This window comes from Sciurus carolinensis, chromosome 9, assembly GCF_902686445.1.
Source record: "Sciurus carolinensis chromosome 9, mSciCar1.2, whole genome shotgun sequence".
Lineage (NCBI taxonomy): Eukaryota > Metazoa > Chordata > Mammalia > Rodentia > Sciuridae > Sciurus > Sciurus carolinensis.
This window is the reverse complement of record NC_062221.1, coordinates 29,133,250-29,156,048: the sequence shown is the minus strand read 5'-3', so window position 1 is coordinate 29,156,048 and position 22,799 is coordinate 29,133,250. Positions and strand designations below refer to the sequence as shown.

Sequence of the window (22,799 nt, the reverse complement as noted above, 5' to 3'; positions counted from 1 at the left end):
ATGTGATGTTCCTGCATACCAAAGGGTAGCAACAGGATGGTGGGGGTGGGGGCTGCAGTGAAAGATGACTCACCCCCAACCAGGGGGTGCCCAGACAAGCCTGCAGGCCATGGGTCCCGACTAAGGACACTCCTGTGAATCAGTCATCCTTCTGTCTGGTGGGTGTCCTGTGCCCCACCCAACCTCCTTGACAGAGCAGCCCCCAGCAGGAGGGACTCCAGGCCTGAGGGAGACCAAGGCCCCATTGGGCTGAATGCACCCCTTCTCTCTGAAAGAAGAATCCAGGAGGAGGGAGAACCTGTGTCATGCTTACGAATACTTGTCCATCTCAATACCCCTGCAACCGCTACCATGACTCGAGTTAGTCCCAGGTAGATGCCATCCAGCTGTATTTTCAGGGAGTGGGAGCTGTCTATATGTGGAGGGTGAGACCACCCACTGTGGCAGCTCCTCCCTTAGGAATCCACCTCCTGTTTTCCATGCCCTGAGCCAGGTCCCCCTTCCTACATGTCCTTTTTTTTTTTTTTTTTTGGTACTGGGGATCGAACCCAGGGCCTCCCCAGCCCTCCAGCCCTCCTACATGTCCTTATTCTGATCTGCAGGAGTTCCTTCAATCTATTCTTGTAGATTCCTTCCACCCAACTGCCCTATCAGGCCCATAAGTCACCCTCAAGATACCTGTAACTTCCTCCTTCATAACAACCACACCCCTCCCCCATCTCACTCCTCTCCCCTTGATTTCCCCCTTCCCTCTCCTTCAATTAACACTGAGACTATAAACAGTCTACCCCTAAGTCCAGAGGAAGTGAGTCTCTGTATATGCATATCTCTTCAGCTGGGTAACACCAAGACAGACACTCCCAAGAAAAGCCAGCCCCCAGTCGGATCCTGATCCCTTTGTTTTCTTGCCAGTCCTAGATAATTCTGGGAAGCCCACTGCATATCTACATTTACCACTGCTACTAGACCCCTTCCAATATGCCCGACCCTACAGCCTTCCTCCCATGGAGATGGATTCATGGGTTGAGTCAGTAAATGGGGACAGAACTTCTATTATGTTTCCCCTGGACTTTCTGGTATGGCCAAACCTCAGAGTAGTGAGGACCAGATAATACTGCCTATTTTCCTGTTGCCCAGAAAGGCTGGATCTGCCCATTTTTACTTCCACCACCATTGTCCCCCACCCCTAGGACACAGTGCTGTGACCTTATGGGGCCCAAAACCCTTTCCAAGATCAGGGTCTCCTCAGCTGTGTCCCAGGACCTCCCACCCCCTGGAAGGTGTGCTCCAGGTGAGGGTAGCAGAAAACCAAACATATTCTCATCAGAGGCAGTCCCTGCCCCTAAGACTGTCATCTCCTCTGCACAGCAAGTGTAGGTGAGAGCAGGGTCTCAGAGAAGTGCACAGTATGGACATACATGTACATATGGATCAGCCTTTAGGAAAAACTGGAGACCCAGATGAGAATGTAGGTGTACAGGCAAACCTCACCAGAACTGAAGTGCACCCAGAAAGGATGGGCTGCTGTGAGGGAGTCACTCAGATGTTAGGAGAGACTACTGGGAAGGTAGAAGGATGGAGATGAGTACTTATAACCTCAGGCATAGCCTTGGAGGCCAGTATCTACCTGCAGCTCCTCCAGGGCACTGAGACCCTCAGAGCTCAAACTTCTCCCTCCTATACTTCCCTAGACTCTCCTTTCCTTGGCTCGATCACCAGCTCTGCCACATAGCAGCACCATGTGTCCAAGCAGGGCTTCTTGGGGTCCTAGCTATACAGATCCCACTGTGTCTTAGATGCCTCCAAATCCTCACCAGAATCATCATGGCAAAAGCTGCGCAGGTTGTCCCCTCCAACTCACTCCTCTCTGGGTCTCTCAGCACTGCTAGATATGTTCTTGCAAGTACCTCCACAACCCACCCCAGCTCTTCCTATGGCCACAGCCAGTGTGGCTCAACAGGACTGCCACAGAAATCCAGCCAAGTCCCTGTGCCAATAAAATCTCAGCTCTGACCAAGTCACTTCCTTCACAGTAACCTCCAGTATACCTTCCCAACAAGTTTCTAAAGGAAAGATCAAATGTCCTGGCATAGAATGCAGACCAGATAATTCCCAGCAGCTCCAGCTCTTCTGTCCAGCCCACCTGGCCTTTGGAGGTCAAGCACTGGTGTAAAAATCAAGCCCTCGCCTCCAGGAGCTCACACTGAGGGCAACAGACTTGACAATGATTCCCCCTATGTGGGTGCCACATCTCTTCAAGTTACTGGGGTTTGGTCCATCAGGGTTCTGAGCCCAACAGCTTCCCTCCAGTTGGTTATATAGTAGGAAGATAATTTGTTGAATGCCCCAGACCTAGGCTGTAGAAGGCATTTGACAGATGTCTCCTAATTGACAACCTGTGGCATCAAGTAGGGGTGAGGCAAAGGCACTGGGTCAGAGTGAGACTGCGTTGCCTATTTTCAGGCAAGGATGCTGGGGAGACTTTAGCATAGCCCTGTCTCCACAAACCTTGTCCCATGATCCCAACTCATGACTCCCAACCAGAGATATCCTAAGAGGAGACTCAGGCCCCTCACTTCCTTCCTCCCCCTGGGGCTCCCCAGGAACTTGACTATGTAAAGACAGGGTGGGAGTACAGGAAGCGAGGCATACCTGCCCACTTGCCTTGGGGACCAGGACCCAAAGGGGTAAACATAAGGACAAGGCAGCTGAGAGCTCCACAAGGTCCTGGCTGTCTCAAGAAATGGGGGGGAGGAGGTTGTGGCTCAGTGACAGAGTGCTTGCCTGCAATGTATAAGGTACTGGGTTCAATCCTCAGCACCACATAAAAAATAAATAAAAGAAATGGGGAGGGGATCCACAGGCTAACAGCTCAGGACTTGCCTGGGACAGATGTATCGAGGGAGGGGGCTCAGGCCCCACTGAGCTCAGGGTTATTCTTGGAGCCTGAGTCAGTGGCAAATCAAGGCAAAGGATTCTTACCCTGCCTGTACAGGCAGCAGTTAGAAACCAAGAGAACGCTGTGCCCCAGGCTATGCTCTTCCAGGATTCAGAGTAAACAAAGAAGGCTTCTTTAGGGACAGTTCTTGGCCCCTTCTGATCTGTCCCAGCAGAACAGGGACTGCCAGAAGGAATCTACGTATAGGGTCCACAGAGAGGGGTTTGCCACCCAAGCCCCCAGTTTCCAGGCTGGGACTCCTATTAAGGCACAGGCTGGGGCTATTTCCATGAACTGCCACATCCCACTCTTGAGACGGGCTGGCTAAGGAACATGCCACATGTTGAGTGGAAACATCTGGAATCAGTTCCCTTCAAGCATCAAAGGCTTCCGGCCTCTATGCTGCAGCCCCCATCTTACCCCTGGCTGAGAACACATCAGCCTGTATGGGAAGCAGAACTGGTGGGAAGTACTTGCTCCCCCATAGACTGATGGACTCCACACCAATACTAAAAAAGTACAACACAATTCTCAACAGAGGACTTTATTGGTGGTAATCTGCTGCATGGGTTTGAGGTGCCGGAGTGACATGTTTGTGGAGGGGGACCATAAGCCCTGGTCCCACCCTCTTGCCTACACAGGCATCCTGCCTAGAAGCGCAGCCAGAACATGCCACTACGAATCCGGTTGTAGTCAGGGAGCTGCTCAATTGGACCTGTGGGGATAAGGTGGGGCATCAGGGTGGGGTACCTGGCATGTACAAGGACACCTGGCCCTGTGCCACACCCAGCTCAGAGCTGCTGCCCAGAGCAGCACAAGACAGGCTTTCAGTGAAGAGAGGGAAGACAACATTCCCTGAGGGGTGCAGAGCCTGTCCTTTCTTGCTCAAGCCCTTAGAGCCCCACCCAACAAGCAGGGTATCCGTTACCTTGTGGGTAAGGGATATTGATGGAGGCACCTTGGCAGGGAGTCAGGGAGCTGCTGGGACAGGTTTTCTGAGCAAGAACTCCCTGGCAGCCAGACTACACGGGAGAGCCTCTTGGGGGCCTCAAACTGCTTCTCTCAGTGTAGGCTGGAGGTAGGGGAGAAGTGGAAGGGGAGGCTACGAAAAGGATCTGAGGAAAAGGACAAAGAGCAGACCTTCTAGAACACTCACCCATTCCAGCCACTGCTGGACACTGGTCATAGAAATACTTGGAGCAGACCTCACGCACCACATGGGCATCCACCTCCTGCAGGGAGAAGCAGAAGACAAACTGACTAACAGGCACCAGGCACCACCTCAGTCGACGTCCTCCAGCTAACCAAGATCTCCCTCGTGTACTGTGGAGCTATCCCCACAACCCAAAAAGGGTGGCAAGGTTTTCCCTAATGTAGACTTCCATGGTTACCACCATCTCTATAGTCACCGGTGCCTCTGCCTTACCTTCTGACTACATCACCTGTGGGTGACAGTTATCTAGGACAATAAAGATGCCTATGGGAATGGTCAGTTGTCAGGCATCAACATCCCACCCCTCCCCCAGGGGTATGCTAGGCCAAGACTCCAGAATTTTCCCCAGGGGCCCATATTACCGCAATCCGACTCTCCCACTCAGCCAGGGGGATGCGGCGGCCATAGGTCAGGAGGCTGCGTCCAATATCCTCACACACAGGAGTGGTACCTTTAATGGTGGGGAAAGCTCAATAGTCTACCCAGTCCAATCCTGGACCCACAGATACACATACAACCACTGACATCAGGTTAACAAAGGCTTTGCTCTGACCCCAGACCACAACCATCACTTCTCTAACAACCTGTTTCTATAGTAAGGGGCTACTAACCTGGGCCACCCCCATGTCTACCTAAAGTTTCAAACCCCTACAGATGGGGTGGTGGGGCATGGCATTACCTTTAATATTTTCTTTTCCAATCTTGTTTTTTTTGTTTTTTGTGGTGCTGGGGATTGAACCCAGGGCCTTGTACATGCGAGGCAGGCACTCTACCAACTGAGTTATATCCCCAGCCCCCAACCTTGGTTTTTTTTTTGCAGTACTGGGGATCAAACTCAGGGCCTTGTGCTTTCGAGGTAAGCACTCTACCAGCTGAGCTATCCCCCCAGCCCATTTTTTTTTTTTTTTTTTTTTGCGGTGCTGTGGATTGAACCCAGGGCCTTGTGCTTACGAGGCAAGCACGCTACCAACTGAGCTATATCCCCAGCCCCTCAACCTTGGATTTTAACAGTGGATACAATGAGCTGTTACTGCTAGGATGCACTATTCTACCCCTTCCTATAGCAATGAAGGGCTCACCATCCAGATGAGATACCAGGGCATTTCTGAGGATGTTTTTGCCCCGAATCACCTCACTCTCTGTGGCACTGGTGCACAGGCGCATCCTACAGCAGGGAGTAAAGGATAGGGGTATGGTAGTGTTCATTGAGAGAGTCAAATATATTGTTTCTTCGCCTCCCACCTCTCTGTTTAAAGACTCCTATCCCACCCAGTAGTACCCAGCTGCCACTCACCACTGGCCCTGCAGGAAGAACATCATGTCATCAATGCTCATGCGGTCACAGACGAAGTATGCACCCAGCAACCCAGTCTCTGCATAGCAGATATTGAAGGTCTGGAAACTCTGGCATAGCTTGTTGGCCACAGCAACTGAAGCCAGTGGGCTAGACAGGTGCTGACAGGGACAAAGATGGTCAGTATCCCCTCTTGTCTCTGGCCCACACACCCTGAAACCCACAATTTAGCACCCTCTCTTCTTTGAAGGCAAGGTCCTATGCCCAATCCTGGCACTTACCACACGACCACCATAAGTGCAGTCATAGTGGCCAAGGATGGCATTGGCCACTTGGAGGGCCACATTGTCTGGGTTGGACCAACCAGGTCCCTCTACTGCAATGGCAACATGGGCCAAAGGCAGGGCATCATCACGGTGGCGAATCTGAAAGAGTACACGTTAAGGCTGAGGAACAGTACAGCCAGACTTTCAGGAACAACAGAAAGGATAGCTGGTGTGGGTGAAACATGTACATATGTGCAAAAACATCCTCAGGTAACAGCCACAGGACCCCTTCCCAACTTCTGAAACATCTATGGAGTCACAAGGATAACCATGCACATGAGGGTTCTCTCGAGGTCCCCAGCTGACAGCAGCATCCCTGCCTATCAGGCAGCATACCTCACTTCCAGTGAAGCGGCACGGACTTAGAGTAGGCACAGTGTCATCTGGGTATGTCGCAGAGATGCTGCTGAAGTGCTTCTGGGCGAGGTCTAGTAGTTGCCGGTGCTCCACTCCTGAGGATATGGGAAATGGAGTTACTGGCTAGCTATGGGAAATCACAGACAGGTACAAGACCCCATGCCCTGTCTCAGTAAAGACAGCAGAAGGAAGATAAGATACTGAGACAAGAGGAGGGAAGAGGAGTATCTACCAAGTAACCCCACCTCATAGGCAAGATAGGCACCTCAGGGTCAAACAGTTCCCATGGTGTCAGAAAAAAGCAGAACCCTTTTTTTTTTTTTTTTTTTTTTTTTTGGTACCGGGGACTAAACCCAGGGGCACTTAACCACTGAATTACATCCCCAACCCTTTCTTATATTTTATTTTAGAGACAGGGTCTCACTGAGTTGGCTAAGGAACTCACGATCCTCCTGCCTCAGTCTCCTGAGCCACTGGGATTACAGGCATGCACCACCATGCCTGGAAAAAACAGCACACTTTAAAAGTGGGATACTGGGCTAGGGAGATAGCTCAGTCGGTGGAGTGCTTGCCTTGCATGCACAATGCCCTGGGTTCGATCCCCAGCACCACCAAAAATAAATAAATAAATAAAAGTGGGATACTATTTTTAAAGCAGCACATGCCTATAATCCCAGTGGCTCAGGAAGTTGAAGCAGAATCGTGAGTTCAAAGCCAGCCTCAGCAACTTAATGAGACCCTAAGCAATTCAGCAAGACCCTGCCTCAAAATAAATAAAAAAGATCTGAGGATGTGGCTCAATGGTTAAGTGCCTCTGGGTTCAATCCCTGCTACCAAAAAATAGTGGGGGAGGGGGTACAATGTGACCTAAGTGCCAATTCTCATTCTAAAAGAAGCATCTCACCTGCATCAAGGACAAGACTGGTGCTCCTAGGAATAAGGGTGCACGGCTGCCTTATCCCTCAAGCCCTACTACAAGCAGATCTGGGAGATGGTCCTGAAAGCAGTGATTAATTCTGAAAGCTGAGAACACTTACAAGGAGTGTCACAAACTTACACCCTCAGGACTCCTTGCCAGGCCTCACCTCCTCAGTTCCGTAAGAGGCCTCAGATGCCCTAGTGTTTTAACCAGTGGTCACTGTAGCAGTGGACAGCCTGCCCCAGTTCTGCTATCACTGAAAAAGTCTGACGTTTTAGTAGCTCACACTGCCCTCAGTCCCAGGTTTCCTGGCTCTAAAGCCCTCAGTCATACTCTTCCTATCAGTCTTTTTTCACCTACCCAGCTGCCAAGACCATAAGCAGGAGGCATTCTTAAACCCGCTCCCCTACTCACATCCAGATCTGTATGAAGTTTCCAACTAGAAAACCTAAATCTAGAAAACCCAAGTCTTTCCTTGGCTCCTGCTACCTCCCACCAGGTACTTGACACACTTTCTCCCTAGTTAGCCTGCCTCTATTCCAACCCCACTCAGCAGAACAAATCTTAAAATACATTATCAGGACATTACACTGCTCTACCCATCTGCCAAGGCCCCTCATTCCCCACCTAACAAATACCTACCATCGTTCACACCTCTGTTCAAACAATTCATGCTTCACCTGTCCCCACCATCTCTAACTCTGAGCTCCCCTAACGTTGTGTGCCTTCAAGGTGTTTCCCAACCTATCAAGTGTGCATCATCACATACCCAATGCCTTGTTCACCCAATGGCAATGAATGGCAAGGCCTACCGAGGAGCTTATGTCCCCCACCAGTCACAAACTAGGTATCCTAGCACCAGGGGGGACAAAGAGAGGCCTGAGCTTTGGGGAGGGGCCAGCAGTACATGCCAACTGAGACATGTACTAGATGGGAGTGCCCCTGTGTGGCCAGACACAGTAATGGCAGCAGGACAGAATCCTACCCTATTTTGAAAGCAGAGAAGAGAGGTCACTCTCCTCAAGGATAGGACAGAAACAAGGTCTCTTGAAGTGGAAGATCTCAGTTCTGATTACCAAGGCTAGGATTCACCTTCGCTTCAAGGAACCCATCACTCACCTCCAGCTGCTGCCAGCACCATGCGAGGAGCCTTATAATGCCTGCTCAGGTACTCAGTCAAGTCTGCACGAGACAGTTTCCTGTAAAACATACAGCCAATGGATCAAATCCTCTCCCAATCTACAGCAACTTTGATCATACAAAATGGGCCTGAGAAGAGGCATGGCCTCTCTGAAGAACAGGCCCTATTAAACGCCTTCATCTCTGCCAGCTACCCTTTCAGGGCCCAGAGGACAGGCCTCATCTGGCCTTGCCTCATATCTGCCCTCAAGACAATCTCACAACCCTCTCTGAGGAGGGTGTGAGTTGACACTGTGAGGCTCTTGAGGGCCAGGGGCAGAGCTTTCAAACCCACCCCCCACCTGCAACCACATGCCCCCTCCCTCAGATTGTCAGGGAATACATGGAAACATACCCTAAAACAAAGCCCAAGACTGAAGTGAAGACCACACAGCCATTTAAATAGGCTAACAGGGACCATATGGCAATACAGAAACTGTCTCCAATTATTTGAATTAGGAAAATAAACAACACAGGCAGTCAGTCTGTTAAAAATGTGGCCTGGACCCACCATTTGACCCAGCTATCCCACTCCTCGGTCTATACCCAAAGGACTTAAAATCAGCATACTACAGTGATACAGTCACATCAATGTTCATAGCTGCTCAATTCACAATAGCCAGACTGTGGAACCAACCTAGATGTCCTTCAATTAATGAATGGATAAAGAAACTGTGGTATATATATACAATGGAATATTACTCGCTATAAAGAATAATACAATTATGGCATTTGCAGGCAAATGGATGAAATTGGAGAATATCTTGCTAAGTGAGATAAGCCAATCTCAAAAATCCAAAGGACGAATGATCTCACTGATAAGCGGATGATGACACATAATGGGGGATGGGAGGGGGGCAAGAATGGAGGAAGGAGGGACTGTATAGAGGGAAAAGAGGGGTGGGAGGGGTGGGGGGAAGGAAAAAATAACAGAATGAATCAAACATCATTACCCTATGTAAATGTGTGATTATGCAAATGGTATGCTATTACTCCATGTACAAACAGAAACAACATGGATCCCATTTGTTTACAACAAAAATAAATTAAAATAAATAAATAAATAAATAAAAAATAAATAAATAAAAATGTGGCCTGGAAGGGGTATGGCCAATGGGGGTACACATTCCACCACAACTTAATTCTCACCTGACATTCTCACTGGGCCCTTCCACAGCCTGGGCTAAAGGTGTGCCCTGGAACGCTGTTGCATGCAAGTAGTCAAAGACCACATCCCGCAAGGAGGCATCATTCTCCTGCATTTCCCGCAGGATCACATCTCGTTCCTTCTCAATCTGGGAGTCTTCCAGGCTGCAGTTCTGCACAATGTCAGCCAGGAGCTCCACAGCTGGATACAAGAACATGTTCAGGTGTCCAGTGGAGACCAAAGACAACACAAAATCCCCAAAGCTGGCATCTCCTGCTGCTGTCCACCCCTACTGGTCATCCTGCCACAAGGTCACAACCCATGGGTAATTCAATTCTGCAGCCAGTCCAGGGACTCTTGGGGTTTGTCCTCTGCTTCCCTGGAGTCATATTCTTCTGTTCCAAATCCTGTCCCCCAGGCATTACCTTTTGGCAGGTCCTTGGACAGTGCCTTGATGTAGTAAGCTGTGTGCTCCCGAGTGCTGTAGGCATTAAGGTGGGCCCCCATGCTCTCTACCTCCTTCTCCAAGGCATTGCTAGGCCGATTCTTTGTTCCCTGAAACCAGACATCAAGGAAACACCAATCAGGAGGCACACAAAAGCCTGGGAACTCTGCCCTCACAGGCTAGTCCCAAAGGACTAGTGGTCCACAAGTACCTTCTTCAGCAAAAGGACTGTGGGGATGTAGGGCAGAGTCTGTATGCACCGAGCACTAAGCAGGCCTGACCAAAGTCACAATATCATGGGCCAAAATAGAGACAGTCAGGGTTAGGATAGAAGGGCGTGGCCAGTGCAAGTATTGCCTAATATCCACAGCTCCCATAATAACCTAACTTTACCTTACCACATCCCCTGACAACCATGAGCATGACTGTGTCCAAGTGATATGACCTACCCCTAAACATATCCCATTCATATGAATCTGTGTGTATGCTTATAGCCGCCTCTGTAGACTACACATAAATTTATATATGTGTGTACATATATATGTATATACAAAAGCTCCACAAGTCAGGCATGAACACACCACACACACAGCCTGGTGAAAACTGTAGCTCCTTGGGTTTTCTCAGCTCTGGGGACTTCATACAGGGGGTCATCAGATAAGTGTTCAACCAGAAGAGGCTAAGCTCGCATGATTTCTTCCAGAAAGACCAGTCAGAGATCACTCCCCAAATGACATCTATAATCAAGAGGTTAATTTTTCTGACCTTCAGCCTCAAAACAGGCAGCCCTAAACTCAGGGAAGACAAAGACTTCACGAGCCTCACCTTGAAAGCTAGATGCTCCACAAAGTAGCCTGCCCCATTGTTCTTCTCAGTCTCATAACGACTGCCAGCATTGATCCATACTCCCACCTGGGCAAGAAGTCCCCAGCAAAGGAAATAAACAAATCATCCTAGCACCCACACACAACCCACCCTGAGTAATTCAGCACAAGCCCCACAAGCCTTATGGGTCCCAAGGTAAGGGAAAGCTGCCCCAGTAAGGATCCCTGTACTTGGAGTTAAAGCAGAGTCCATGGCACAGGGAACCAACCAAATGGTTACTTACGCTGCATCATCAGTCCTTCTAGGGACCTTTTTTTATTTTTTTGTAAACAGTACTGGGGATTGAGCCAAGGGGTGTTCTACCGAGTTAAAACTCCAGCCTTTTCCAATGGTCACACTGTTGCCAAGGCTGGCCCCAAACTTGCAATCCTTCTGCCTCAGCCTCAAGTAGCTGGGATTACAGGCAAGTGCCACAGCTCCTGGTACTTAGGGATATTTCTAACTGTACCCATTTACCTGTAAATTCTTGAATTTAATATCTTTTCAGTTGATTCTATTTTATCTAGGTTTGAAGTCTATTATTTGCAAAGAACATTAACTTATTTTCTCCATTCTGAAAGTTATGTTTTGTTCTGATGATTTTATGCTTTCATGATTAAGGAAGAAAGTTATTGGTTTAGATGTTATATATTTTACATTTTATCATATTAAGGAAGTAACCTTCCAGGGACTTTGTCTTCTTGGTACTGGAAGTTAAACCCAAGGGATGCTTTGCCTCTAGGCTTGCCTCAGTCTCCAAAGTCGCTAGGATTATGAGAATGTGCCATCATATCTGGCTTTTTCTTTCTTTCTTTTTTTTTTTTTTTTTGCGGTACTGGGGATCGAACTCAGGGCCTTGTGCTTGCGAGGCAAGTACTCTACCAGCTGAGCTATCTCCTCAGCCCTCTTTCTTTTTTTTTTTGACAGGGGGTTCTTACCATGTTGCCCAGGCTGGCTTCAAACTCACGGGTTCAAGTGATCCTCCTGCCTGTACCTCCCAAGGACCTGGGTCCACAAGTGCATGCCTTTGTGCCCAGTTTAACACTTTATGACTTAAGTTTTTCACATCTCCTTTCCTAGGAGGATGTTGATGTACATATCTATGTTTATCTGAGATGAACATGTTATTTCAAATCTATATCTTAGAAAGGAAGATGCATTTTACACTCCACAGTATCCTTTTTTTTTTTTTTTTTTTTTTTTTTTGCGGTGCTGGGGATTGAACCAGGGCCTTGTGCTTGCAAGGCAAGCACTCTACCAACTGATCTATACCCCCAGGCCCTCCTTGGGTCAATTTTGAGGATTGTATTTATTTATTTATTTGGGGGGAAAATCACCCATCTCTCTATCATCCTTCAAATGCATTTTTCTTTTTTCTTTTTTTTTTTTTTTTTTTGCATAGTGCTGGGGTTCAAACCCAGGTTCTCATGTATGCATGCTAGGGAAGCGATCTACCACTGAGCTACAACTCAGCAAATGCATCCCCTCAAATGCATTTCTTGAAGTGTATTCCTGTTCTAGTCTGGAAATTGTGACCTTGGCTGTGGACCCCCTGTAAGGTACCTAAAATCTCTGAATCACGCTTTTTTCATTTCTTCATTTTTCAGGACAGACACCGCTTCTTCTCTCACATTAACTGTTGAGCAAAACGATGGAAGAGAACTTGGCCCACTGCTTGGCAGGCAGCATGTGCTACTCGAATGCTGGCTAAAGTGAACATTACCCCATAAAGTTAAGGCTGGGCTAGAATCGGTGATTGGGACAATCTGGCAGTGAGTGGGCCATAGTCCGAACCTAAACCATATAAGATTAGAGACCAAGATCACACCGTGACCGAGGTAAAGAAGGCAGGCCCAATCTGTAGGCCCCCCGCTCCTCGACAGAATCTCCCACTCACCGTGCAGGTAGGTTGGGAGGACTGCTCCGAGGCCACTCGCAGCCCATTGTCCAACAGGCTGACCTGAGTCTCTGGCACACTCTGGAGGGCCTGGGCGAAGGTTGCGGCACTCCGTAAGGCAGGCGCCCTCAGCAGTGCCGGCTGCTGGAAGGGATAGGCGGCGAGGGAGGACTGGGTTAGGGAATCGCTCACCAGCACCGGGGTCTGCTGTAGCACCCCTGTTCCCACTTCCAGGCCAGCAGCAGGAAGACGTCTATCCCCGTCCTCGGCCGTGACCTTCCCGTGGCCCTGTCCTAGTGACCTCCCCACCTCGACCCGTCACCGCTAACGGCCTGCTCCTTTTTCACGTCCCGAAGCCATGAACCCCGTAGTCCAGCGTTTTCGCTGCCACCTCACCGAGCGGCGAGTGCGCAGAAGAGCTTGTGCCCGGGTGCCCGCTGCACGGCAAACTGCGGACGCCGCCATCTTGTAGCCCCGTCAGTGCGCAGTCGCGCCGCGCATGCGCATAGCAGGCGCAATGGGGGCCTGAAGCGCCGGCGCAATACGAAAGACTTAAAGCTCAGCCGCCGCCTAACGAGGAGCAGTAACTATTCACAACAGCTAGGATGGTTCTGTGTGCGAGTTCAACAGTGCCTGCGCGGGATTAATCCACCTGGCTGTCCAGTCACCTTGCGCAGGATCGCCGGCCATCCAGGCCATCCAGTCTATCTCCTTCTTCCACCCGTGGTAGGCAGAGTGCACGGTTTCTTACCAGCTGCAGGCGTCTGTAATCCTCTGCGGGCCAGGAGCAGAGGTCTGCTGGACCGGGGCTGCAGTTATTGTGTGCCCTGTGACTGGGCCCAGGGCATGAAGCACCAGCGTGAATTACTGAAATTACGAAGTGGCCGCTAAAAAAACACAATTTTTCTCTTTAAAAGAGTGACGTAGGGCTGAAAGTGTGGCTCAGTGGTAGAGCGCTTGCCTGGCATGTCTGAGACCCTGGGTACCATTCCAGCACCTGGAAAAAAAAAAAAGAATGAAGTATGTCGGACATGGTGGCACACGCCTGTAGCCACAGCTACTGGGCTGAGGCAGGAAAATTACAATTTTGCGACCAACCAGAGAAATTTAGAGAATACTCTGTATCAAAAATTAAAAAGGGGGCTGGGGATATAACTTGGTTGGTACAAGGCCCTGGGTTCAATCCCCAGTACTGAAAAAAAAATAAAAAAAAGTTAAAAAGGTGCAAGAAGAAGGCCCTGGGTTCAATTCCCATCACTGAAAAAAAAAAAAAAAAAAAAAAAATTAAAAAGGGGTAGGGGGATGTAGCTCACTTGGAAGAGTGCTTGCCTCACATGCACAAGGCCCTGGGTTCAATCCCCAACACCACAAAAAAAGGAAGGAAGGAAGGAAGGAAGGAAGGAAGGATGGGAGGGAGGGAAGGAAAAGAATGTGCATGAAATACGATTTTTTTTTTTTTTTCGAACCCAGGGCCTATGTGCTTGAAAGGCAAGCATTCTACCAACTGTGCTATCTCCCCAGCCCATGAAATACGATGTTCTTATGTTAAAAAAATAAAAGGACTGGAGAGCCAGCTTGGTGTAATCCCTGTAATTGCCTTTAATTCCAGCCCTCAGGAGGCTGAGGCAGGAACATGGAGGCACTAGGCAACTCAATGAGACCCTGTCTCTAAATAAAATACAAAATAGAGCTGGGGATGTGACTCAGTGATCAAGTGCCCCTGAGTTCAATCCCTGGTACCAAAAATAAAACAAAAGAGCCAGTTGTCGTGGTGTAAGCCTGGGGCAAGAAGATCCTGAGTTCAAGGTCAGCCTCAGCAATTTATCGAGGCCCTAAGAAACTCAGGTAGACCCCGTCTCTAAATTTAAAAAAAAAATTTAAATGGGCTGGGGATGTTGCTCCGTGGTTAGGCATCCCTGGGTTCAATTCCCCATACCAAAAATAAAAAGTGTGGGAGATGTAACTCAGTAGTGGAGTGCTTGCCTAGTGTATCAAAAGTCTTGGGTTCAATACATAAGGGTGGGAGAAAGTAAATAAATAAAAGAATGAAGTAAATTCAGATTGGTTAATCAGGAAGAAGTTTAATAAGAAAAAAAAGTTAAGAAAAAAAGGAACAATTTAAAAAAAATTTTTTTTAGATGTTGATAGACCTTTATTTTATTTATTTATTCATAAGTGGTTCTGAGAATCAAACCCAGTGCCTCACAAATGCCAGGCACTCTACCGCTGAGCCACAACCCCAACCCTCAAAAAAGGAACAATTTATAAATTAATTTGTGAAATAGGATTCTGTGATTTATTTTGCTTCTATTATTTCCAAAAATCCCTCTTACAATTAAAATAAAACTATCTTTATTAAAATCAGACATAAGATACTTAGTGTGCATTAAACTTTTGTGGGCTAAACTTATGATTTAGTCATAAAAAGTAAAGTGAAATAGAATCTTCTAAGCCACTCATCTTTCTTCTTGTTTAAAGTCAGTTTTTAGAACAGTTTTATATTTACAGAAAAATTGAGTAGATAGTACAGTGATCTCTTATAAACCCTCCACATACGTGTATGCAGTTTCCCCTGTTATTGACATCTTACATTATTATAGTTCATTTGCTACAATTAATGGATCATAGTGACACTAGTGTATGTTTGTGTGTGTGTGTGTGTGTGTATCTAAAACACAGTTTTTGCCAGGAGTGGTAGTACATACCTGTAATCCTAGCAGCTCCGGAGGCTGAGGCATGAGGATATAAGTACAAAGCCAGCCTCAGCAATTTAGTGAGGCTCTGAGCAACTCAGTGAGACCAGGTAGCTTAAATAAGGAAAAAAAAAAAGGTGGAGCTAAGGATGTGGCTCAGTGATTGGTTAAGTGCCCCTGGGCTCAATCCAGGTACCAAAAAAAATTTTAAATAAGAAATTAATGGGGGCTGGGGAGGTAGCTCAATCGGTAGAGCACTTCACTTGTAAGTACAAGGCCCTGTGTTCAGTCCCCAGCACCGCTTAAAAAAAAAAAAAAGAAAGAAAGAAAGAAAGAAATTAACGGGGTTGGGGATATAGCTCAGTTGACAGAGTGCTTGCCTCCCAAGCACAAGGCCCTGGGTTCAATCCCCAGCACCGCAAAGAAAAAAAAATAATAATAAAACAGATTTTTTTGACTTATATAAGAACAAACATTTGAATGTGTTTAGTTGCTTTACAACTTGATCAAGTACACACATTGAAAAAAATAGAAGAATGGAAGATATTCAAGAATCACGATGGTTTTCTTGAATGATTGGTTTATAGAATAACACAGTAATAATAGGAGATTTACAGAAATAAGAAAATAGAGTCAATACCTAGATCCTAATGGAAGAGAAATTTATAAAATGGTTAAAACCAGACTCCTGAAAGGTATATGAACCACCCAAGGTCAGAGAGGATGAGCAACAGGTTCTCCAGGAGGTAAAATCTCATGAACCTGGCCATGAAAATGGAATATTACAAATTGGTCTTGATTTAGTTTGACTGTGGGGAAAATTGGCTTTAGGGTGAATCTTATCCAGAGCAGATTATTTTTCTGTCACTTTATTAGAAAATATTTGCCTCTCCAAAAGAGTAAAACAACTTTTATTTTCTTTTCTGTAATTCAGTTTAAGTTTTTCACACTTTCAGCAATCTTTTTCTTTTTTTCTTTTTGTGGTCCTGGGGATTAAACCCAGGGCCTTACACTTGTGAGGCATGCACTCTACCAACTGAGCTATCTCCCCAGCCCAAGTTTTTCACACCTCCTTCTTGCTCTTTTCATTCATTAAAACAACAGATTCAGGGCTCAGTTGGTAGAGTGCTTGCCTTGCAAGCATAAGGCCCTAGGTTCAATCCCCAGCACTACAACAACAACAACAAAAAACAGATTCATTCATTAAAACAACAGAGTACCTTGCATGTTCTGGGGACTGTTTTAGGCAACAGGGATACATAAGGACCACAGGAAGGAACAAGTGAAGTCTTTATATATAACAGCATTTCAGGTGTTATGAGTGCTCTAAAGGGGAGAAAAGAACAGCCTGGTAAGGGGAAGGGGAGTTGTCTATGAAGAGGGACATACAAACCAAGATCTGATTGATGAGGGTCACAGCAAGATATGGGGAAAAGCAATCGAGGCAGAAGGAATAGCATGTGCAAAAGCCCTGAAGTGGGAGCAAGCTTAGTTTCTGTCAATGACTGATCCATACATACAAAAGTAGTCCCATAAGATATAGTGCCTAGTGATATTGTAGCCAACTTAGTCTGTGAAGAGAAATCACCTAAAGACACATTTCTTAGAACATGCCCCATCACTACACATGACTTTGTATAGTACAGAACTTGGCATAGATACTGTTACATATCAGCCATAATAAAAAATGTGACTGTTATTGCTATCTGTAAGGAAAAGGGGGAAGACAATAAATAGATCCATTTATTTGCATGCTCTCAGGCCCTTCTGGGATGTTGTCTAATTTGAGGATGGGCAAATGGGGCCTGGGACCCTGCAGCCATGCAGTCCAACCCACTAATTCATTCAAAGCTTGTACTCCTGCAGAATTTGCAACCAACTCTGAAAATACCATCATTAAAACACCCTCCCAGCTGGGTGTGGTGGCATACACCTGTAATCCAAGTGGTTCAGGAGGCTGAGATAGGAGGATTGTAAATTCAAAGCCAGCCTCAGCATCTTAGCAAGGCCCTAAGTAACTCAGCAAAACTGGGTCTCTAAATAAAATATAGAAAGGGCCAGAAATGTGGCTCAGTGGTTGAGCACCCCTGGGTTCAATCTCCAGTACCATAAAACAAAACAAAACAAAAAGACACCCTGCTTCTACCCCACAACCTCCTCCATCAACCACTATCTCCATACCTACCTTCTCGCAATACTCTCCCAAAGAGCTCCAAATTCAGTCCAGCCTCCTCTTCACTTCTCCAAAACCACACTTTCAAAACAACTAACAAGGGCTGGGGATATATCTCAGTTGGTAGAGTGCTTGCCTTGCAAGTACAAGGCCCTGGGTTCAATCCCCAGGCACCACAAAAAAAAAAAAAAAAAAAAAAAAAAAAAAAAAAACAAGTTCTTTGTTGCTAAATCTATGAGAAAAACTTAGTCACATTTAATGTGATTGGCCATGTTCTTTCTCTTTAAGCATCACCTGTTCTTGGTCTCCAGGTTCTCAAACTCTGTTCTTGTCTCACCTCCCTGCCTTTTCACAGCAAGTGCCAGGGCTCTGTCCTGATACCTCCTCACTTTCTTATTACCACTCACCCTCTGGTACCTCTTCCAGCTGTGGGGCCTCAATGCTATCTGTACCTAAGATGGCTCCTGACTTCCCAGCACTCTATTTGCTAACTCTCCTAGTGGATAGCAGACATCTCGAAAAAATTGAACATAGCTAAAGCTGAGCTCTTTGTTTGACCTCCCAAAACTGTCTTCATCTTAGCAATAACATCTCTATTAATGCCATTGTTCAGGTTAATAATGTAGGATTCAGCTGGGTGCAGTGGCACACACCTCTAATCTCAGCAGCTTGGGAGGTGTAGACAGGAGAATGGAAAGTTCAAAGCCAGCCTCAGCAACTTAGTGAGGCCCTAAGCAATTCAGTGAGACCCTGTCTCTAAATAAAATACAAAAAAAAAAAAAAAAAAGGGTTGGGAATGTGGATCAGTAACAAAAAAAAAAAAAAGAAAAAAAGATAGAATTCAACCTTGACTCCTCACTCTCAAAATCCATACCTAGTCCTTCAGCAAATCTGATTCCAAATAATTCTTTCCTTTCTTCCCTCCCACCACTCTCTCTCAAGATAGGGGTCTTGGGGCTGGGGAGATAGCTCAGTCGGAAGAGTGCTTGCCTTGTAAGCACAAAGCTGTGGGTTCGATCCCCAGCACCAAAAAAAAGATAGGGGTCTCAATGGTTCCCACTTCCTAGACTCAAGTAACCCTTCCTGAGTAGCTGGGATTACAGGCATGTGGGCCACCAACCTAGGCCCCAAATAATTTCTTTTTCTTTTTTTTTTTTTTGCGGTGCTGGGGATTGAACCCAGGGCCTTGTGCTTGACAGGCACGCACTCTACAACCTGAGCTGTATCCCCAGCCCCATAATTTCTAAATCTGGTGGCCTATTCTCCCTTTTCGCCCCTACTTCTACCTTGGGGTGAGACAAGAAGGTCAGTGACTCAGGGAGATAACCAGGAAGTGTGATATTGTAGGCCCCCAGGAAAAGATGTGTTTCAAGAGGTTGGCCCAAGAAGGAAATATTACTAAAGGATCAAGTACAAGTGACCAAAAGTCAAGTGAATATTGCAGCAATTTGGCAAGTCTTTAGAATTTACCTGGTATATAGAGTGAGGTAAGGTCAAAATACCCTCCCCCGCTCCATTTCCAACTGAATGTTGTAACCCATTTCTTGACTAGATTTCCTTTCTCCATTCATCTCTGAGAACCCCTTTATCTCCCCAAGTCTCAAACCTATGACCAGATACTGCAGGCTGTCCTCTGTCTGGGAGGCCTCTTGCACTCACCTTACTCTTCTTGCTCGATATTTATTTGACACATTCACCTAGATTTTTCTTTTGCTTTTATTTTCTATTTTATTTTTAGATGTAATAAACAGAAAATGTAGTATTTTAACCATTATTAAGTGCATAGTTCTGTGGCATTAATTACATCTATAATGTCGTGTAATCACCACTATCTATTTTCAGAAATTTTTCATCATCACAAACAGAAACTCAATACCCATTAAGCAATCACTCACCATTTCCTCCTTCCCTCAGCCATTCTTTGCACTTTATCTTTATAACTGCCTATTCTCGGTACCTCATATGAGTGGAATCATATAATGTTTATCTTTTTTTTTTTTTTTTTCTTGGTACTTGGGATTGAGGGATTGATCCAGGTGTGCTTTACCACTGAACTACACCCCAGTCCTATTGATTGATTGACTGATTGATTGATTGACTCATTCATTCATTCATTTTTGGTACTGGGGATTGAACCAAGGAGTGCTTAACCACTGAACCACATCCCTGGCCCTTTTTTGTATTTTACTTAAAGACAGGGTCTCGCTAAATTACTTAGGGCATTACTAATTTGCTGAGGCTCACTTTGAGCTTGCAATCCTCCTGTCTCAGTCTCCTGAGCTGCAGGGATTACAGGTGTGCACCACTGTGCCTTGCCTTATTTTTTATTTTGAGACAGGCTCTCCATACATTGCTTAGGACCTGGGTAAGTGGCTTCGACTGGTCTTGAACTTGCAATTCTCCTGTCTCAGCCTCCAGAGTGTCTGGGATTACAGACATGCGTCACCATAACTAGGTCAATATTTCACACTTTATGTCTGACTTATTTCACTTAACATAATGGCCTCAAGGTTTTTCCATAGTTTAACATGTATAAGATTTTCATTCCTTTGGGGGTTTTCATATTTTTTTATTGTGATGAATTATATATAACAAATTAACCATTATGTTTTAGTCAACTTTTTCGATGCTATGAGTGAAAGGATCCAACCAGAACAACTGTAGGAAAGAAAAGTTTATTTCAGGGCTCATGGTTTCAAAGGTCTCTGTCCATAGAAGTCCCAGCACCATTCCTTGGGACTTCAGGTGAGGCTAAACATCATGGTTGTAGAGTGTGGCAGAGGAAAGTAGTTCACATGATGATCAGAAAGCAGAGAGAGACTCCACTCACCAGATACAAATATATACACCAAAGCCATGTTCCCAATGCCTCACCTCCTCCAGTTACTACTCAGTTAATCCCATCATGGGATTAATTCACTTACTGGGTTAAGGTTCTCACAACCCAATCATTTCTTCTCTGAACTTTCATGCATTGTCTCACATGTGAACTTTAGGGGACACCTCACATCCAAACCATACACATTAATCGCTTTTGCAATGTTGTGCAACCGTCACTCCCATCTATTTACAAACGTTTTCATTGCCCCAAACAGAAATTCTAAAACCATTAAGCAATTATTCCTCATTTTCTCTTCCCCACAGTCCCTGGTAAACTCTAATTTCTTTCTGTCTCTAAAAACTTCCCTATTCTAGATATCTCAAGTAAGTGGAATTATATTATTTTTGTGTATGGTTAATTTCATTTAGTATCTCTTTAAGTTTCACCCATGTTGTATCATGTATCAGAAATTCACTACTTTTATGGGTGAATAAAATATTCTATTGTATTACATACCACATTTTGTTTATTCATCTGTTGATGGACACTTGGGGGTGGTTACACCCTTGGCTATTGTAAATAATGCTGCAATAAATATTGGTTACAAGTATCTATTTAGTCCCTAATTTCAATTCCTTTGGTATATAACTTTAGAAGTATAATTGCTAGATCACATAATAATTGTAGGTTTCACTTTTTGAGAAACTACAAAACTGTATTCCATAGTGGCAGTAACATTTTGCATTCCTACTAGCAGTGCACAAAGGTTCCAGTTTCTCCACATCCTCACCTATATTTGTTATTTTCTATTTTGCCTTTGTTGTTATTTATTTATTTTTTATTAATTTGTGATACCAGGAATTATACAAAGGGGTGCTTAACCACTGACCCACAAATCTAGCCCTTTGTATGTTTTATTTGAGACAGGGTCTCACTAAATTGCTTAGTGCCTCATTAAATTGCTGAGGCCAGCTTTGAATTTGTGATCCTCCTGCCTCTCAGCCTCCTGGGCCTGTGGGATTACAGATGTGCACCACCACACCCAGCAATTTTATTTTATATTTTGGTACCAGGGATTGAACTCAGAGGTGCACTTAAGCACTGAGCCACATCCTCAGCCCTTTTCTGGGGGAGGGGTACCAAGGATTGAACAGGGTCACTTGACCACTGAGCCACATACCCAGCCCTATTTTGTATTTTGTTTAGAGACAGGGTCTTACTGAGTTGCTTAGCGCCTCCCTATCATCGCCCACCGCCCGCGGGGACAATGACAACACGTACACTTCTTTTTTACAGGAACAAAAAGACCAAAGAACTTTATTAGAGGAAGTGTCCGGATTATATAGCAAGCATAAGCCAATCAGAGTCAGTCTGAGATATTAGCCTATCAAGGATCAGTCACTAGGCAGTTACAAAGATCGCTTCACACACAGCAGCCAATCACAGTTACTTCCTAAAACTTGTTTAAGAGTGCAGACATGTCTGGCAAGCTGCCAGGTGCCATCTTAGAACTCAGGCCAGGGTGCGGCTCTGGGGCCCTCAGAGCCTGCCCCTGACACCTCCCTTTTCCTGAGGCTGGCTTTGAACTTGCAATCCTCCTGCCTCAGCCTCCCAAGCTGCTGGGACTACAGGTGTGAATCACCATACCCAGCCTCAGCCTTTGTTTTATATTTTATTTTGAGACAGGGTCTTACTAAATTGCTTAAATTTCTGAGGCTGCACCATCACACCCAGTTCTCTTTCTGTTTTTAACATGATTATGACGTGATATCTCATGATTGAAGGATATGGAAAAACAACCCACAGGGAGAAGAGGAGAACAATGGGTTCTAGGGAGAGAAGGAAAACAATGGACTCTGGGCTTTCACCATTTCCCAGCAACAATGGGCTCTGAACTTTCTCAATCTCCAGTTCTACTGTGATGGGTTGACATATTTGACTCCATGGAAATGTTATAGGCCAAGCTATATGGGCAATGACTAAACAGACTCTATTTTACCTTGAGACTCCATGTTATGCAGGAAGTGCTTCTTCCATGGGAATGCCCCACCTCTGTACCGATCAACAGTTGTTTTGTTCTCTTTTTGATTCCTAGTTTCCTAAACAATGTACCATGTTAACGGTGATATCAACAGTGATTGTTTAGATGTTAGTAACCATTCTTTAGTTTGTACCTAAGTAAGGTCATTTTGACCCACTTCCCCCTCTGCTAATGCTTTCAGATCCCGTGATGTTAGTTTGTAATTTTAAATCATAGCAACAGACACTGATGATTGATGTACTGATGTATAAAGACCCGTGCAGCCTTATGTTCAGGGCTGTTCTCCCAATAGCCATTTTTGTGACATTGTGTGAGACAGTCAGCTGACTGTCTTAATATAGACTCTCAAATTTGAACTTTTCGGTGGTGATCCATCTGTTAAGTTACGCCCCATAACACTACAGCTGTTTTCCTGACTGCCCAAATGACACATTCTACTATGATTTAGTCTCACTAAAGCCTATTGCTGAAAGCTCCATCCTTATTCCTGAT

The 22,799-nt window shown here is 45.8% G+C and overlaps 1 protein-coding gene across 2 annotated transcripts; it reads right to left on the bottom strand.

Moving 5' to 3' along the window:
- Positions 1–3,466: 3,466 nt before the first annotated feature.
- Positions 3,467–13,133, bottom strand: LOC124993792 (cytochrome b-c1 complex subunit 1, mitochondrial). Of its 2 annotated transcripts, none has more exons than XM_047565575.1 (13): positions 12,976–13,133; positions 12,580–12,723; positions 10,644–10,730; positions 9,799–9,928; positions 9,376–9,574; positions 8,167–8,246; positions 6,108–6,223; positions 5,727–5,870; positions 5,446–5,606; positions 5,231–5,316; positions 4,514–4,602; positions 4,095–4,170; positions 3,467–3,653 (listed from the first exon to the last, which is right to left on the bottom strand). In XM_047565575.1, exons 1-13 carry the CDS (start codon positions 13,042–13,044, stop codon positions 3,589–3,591), a joined length of 1,446 nt encoding a protein of 481 aa, XP_047421531.1. In that variant the 5' UTR covers positions 13,045–13,133; the 3' UTR covers positions 3,467–3,588. The 2 variants fall into 2 exon arrangements, with proteins under 2 accessions (XP_047421531.1, XP_047421532.1); XM_047565576.1 differs by having other exon boundaries at positions 12,580–12,720; positions 12,976–13,125.
- Between the last annotated feature and the right edge of the window lie 9,666 nt (positions 13,134–22,799).